Raw genomic sequence first — 1829 nt, forward strand, 5'->3', positions numbered from 1 at the left:
TAATTAAGCCGCATCTCTTGCCCGGGGAGCAGCGAGATGTGGGCAGGCTCCTCGGCCCTGCCGGCGTGCCCGAGCCCCCCCTCGCTTCTCCCAGAGCTGGGTTTTTAACAGCCTCATTAGCGGCGCTTTCTTCCCCTTCGAAGCTAATGAGAGCTTCTGCCAAGCCGCTGGAAGGTGCTGGTCCCGCTGGCGGTCCTGATGGGGGATACGCAGGCGCTGGTCCCCGGGTCCAGCTCTGCGGCCGCCCTGGGCTGGGTGGGGGGCTCTGCCCCTGCTCCCGGCCCCCAGAACCCTTCTCCCCCCTCACCATGTGCCCCAGCTTTCTCTTCACCTCTGAGCTTCTCCCACAGGCCACCCATGGGGGAGTTTCTGCTTTTGCCGCAGATCCAGTTATCTCCTCCCCAGCCCCGAGTTTCAGAGGGAAGTGCATGAAATGTTAGAAAAAAAAAAAAGAAATGGGCACAGCTGAGGGCTCGGGCAACCATGTGAACGTGCTGTCCGTCCACCTGTCCATCTGCTGGCCACCAGCTGGGACCCTCCATGTGTGGGTGTTGCTCATCAGCCCCACGGTCATGCTTGGGAGCACCATGCAACACTTGGTGTTGGGCAGGGGTCCTCCAGTGGGAACGTCACGCACTGGGTCACGTCTTCAGGTGCTCACCTCTCCTCCCCCATGCAGGTGGCCAACCTGCTGCGGCTCTTCCAGATCCCGCAGATCAGCTATGCCTCCACCAGTGCCAAGCTCAGCGACAAGTCCCGCTACGACTACTTCGCCCGCACCGTCCCACCAGACTTCTACCAAGCCAAAGCCATGGCGGAGATCCTACGCTTTTTCAACTGGACCTACATCTCCACCGTGGCCTCGGAGGGTGACTATGGGGAGACGGGGATTGAAGCCTTTGAGCAAGAAGCCCGCATGCGCAACATCTGCATTGCCACCTCGGAGAAGGTGGGGCGCTCCATGAACAAGAAGACCTATGACGGGGTGGTCCGGGCTCTGCTGCAGAAGCCAAATGCCAGAGTGATTGTGCTGTTCACCCGAAGCGAAGATGCCCGGGAGCTGCTGGCGGCTGCCCAGAGAGCCAACGTGTCCTTCATGTGGGTGGCCAGCGATGGGTGGGGAGCCCTGGAGAGCGTGGTGGCCGGGAGTGAAGCAGTGGCGGAGGGAGCAATCACCATTGAGCTGGCAGCCTACCCCATTAAGGAGTTTGCTGCCTACTTCCGTAACCTCAACCCCTACAATAACAGCCGAAATCCCTGGTTTCGGGAGTTTTGGGAGCAGAAGTTCAAGTGCAGCTTCCACATGCAGGACTGTAGCCGGTACTCCCTCAAGACAGGCAAGTTTGAGCCAGAGTCCAAGATCACGTTCGTGGTCAACGCAGTCTATGCTATGGCTCACTCTCTCCACAACATGCACCAGGCGCTGTGCCCCAACGCCACCAAGCTCTGCGATGCCATGAAGCCTGTCAATGGCAAGAGGTTCTACAAGGACTTTATGCTCAACGTTAATTTTGATGGTGAGTCCAGAGATGGAGATGGGGTTTGGCTGCCTAGCGGGAAAGGGATGGGTGGAGGGGCAGGGAAAGGTGGGACACCCAGATTTCACCAGTTCCTTCAGCTTGCCCACACCCAGGGACCGCTGTGCTGTGAGCTGTGGTTGTCCTGAGGATGCCAACAGCCCACCATCACCCCTGGACAGCAATCCAGGCCTTCTGTCCCATGTGTGGAGAAGCTGGTGGCCAACTCCATTCTGCTAGAGCTGGGTGGGACCAGCCCCACCAAGGACCCTCCAGAAACGTGGGTCCCTGGGGGCTACACTTGCAAGCACT

General features: G+C 59.4%; 1 protein-coding gene across 1 annotated transcript; it reads left to right on the plus strand.

Annotated features, from left to right (window-relative positions):
- Window positions 1-679: 679 nt before the first annotated feature.
- Window positions 680-1586, plus strand: LOC104616256 (metabotropic glutamate receptor 2-like; the record flags this gene model as incomplete). The annotated part of the gene is made up of 1 exon (XM_010287948.1): window positions 680-1586. A coding segment is annotated over one exon (907 nt), but the record flags the coding sequence as incomplete, so codon positions are not given.
- Window positions 1587-1829: the final 243 nt, after the last annotated feature.

The sequence above is a fragment of the Phaethon lepturus genome, unplaced genomic scaffold (genome assembly GCF_000687285.1).
Source record: "Phaethon lepturus isolate BGI_N335 unplaced genomic scaffold, ASM68728v1 Scaffold49245, whole genome shotgun sequence".
In the NCBI taxonomy this organism is placed as follows: Eukaryota; Metazoa; Chordata; class Aves; order Phaethontiformes; family Phaethontidae; genus Phaethon; species Phaethon lepturus.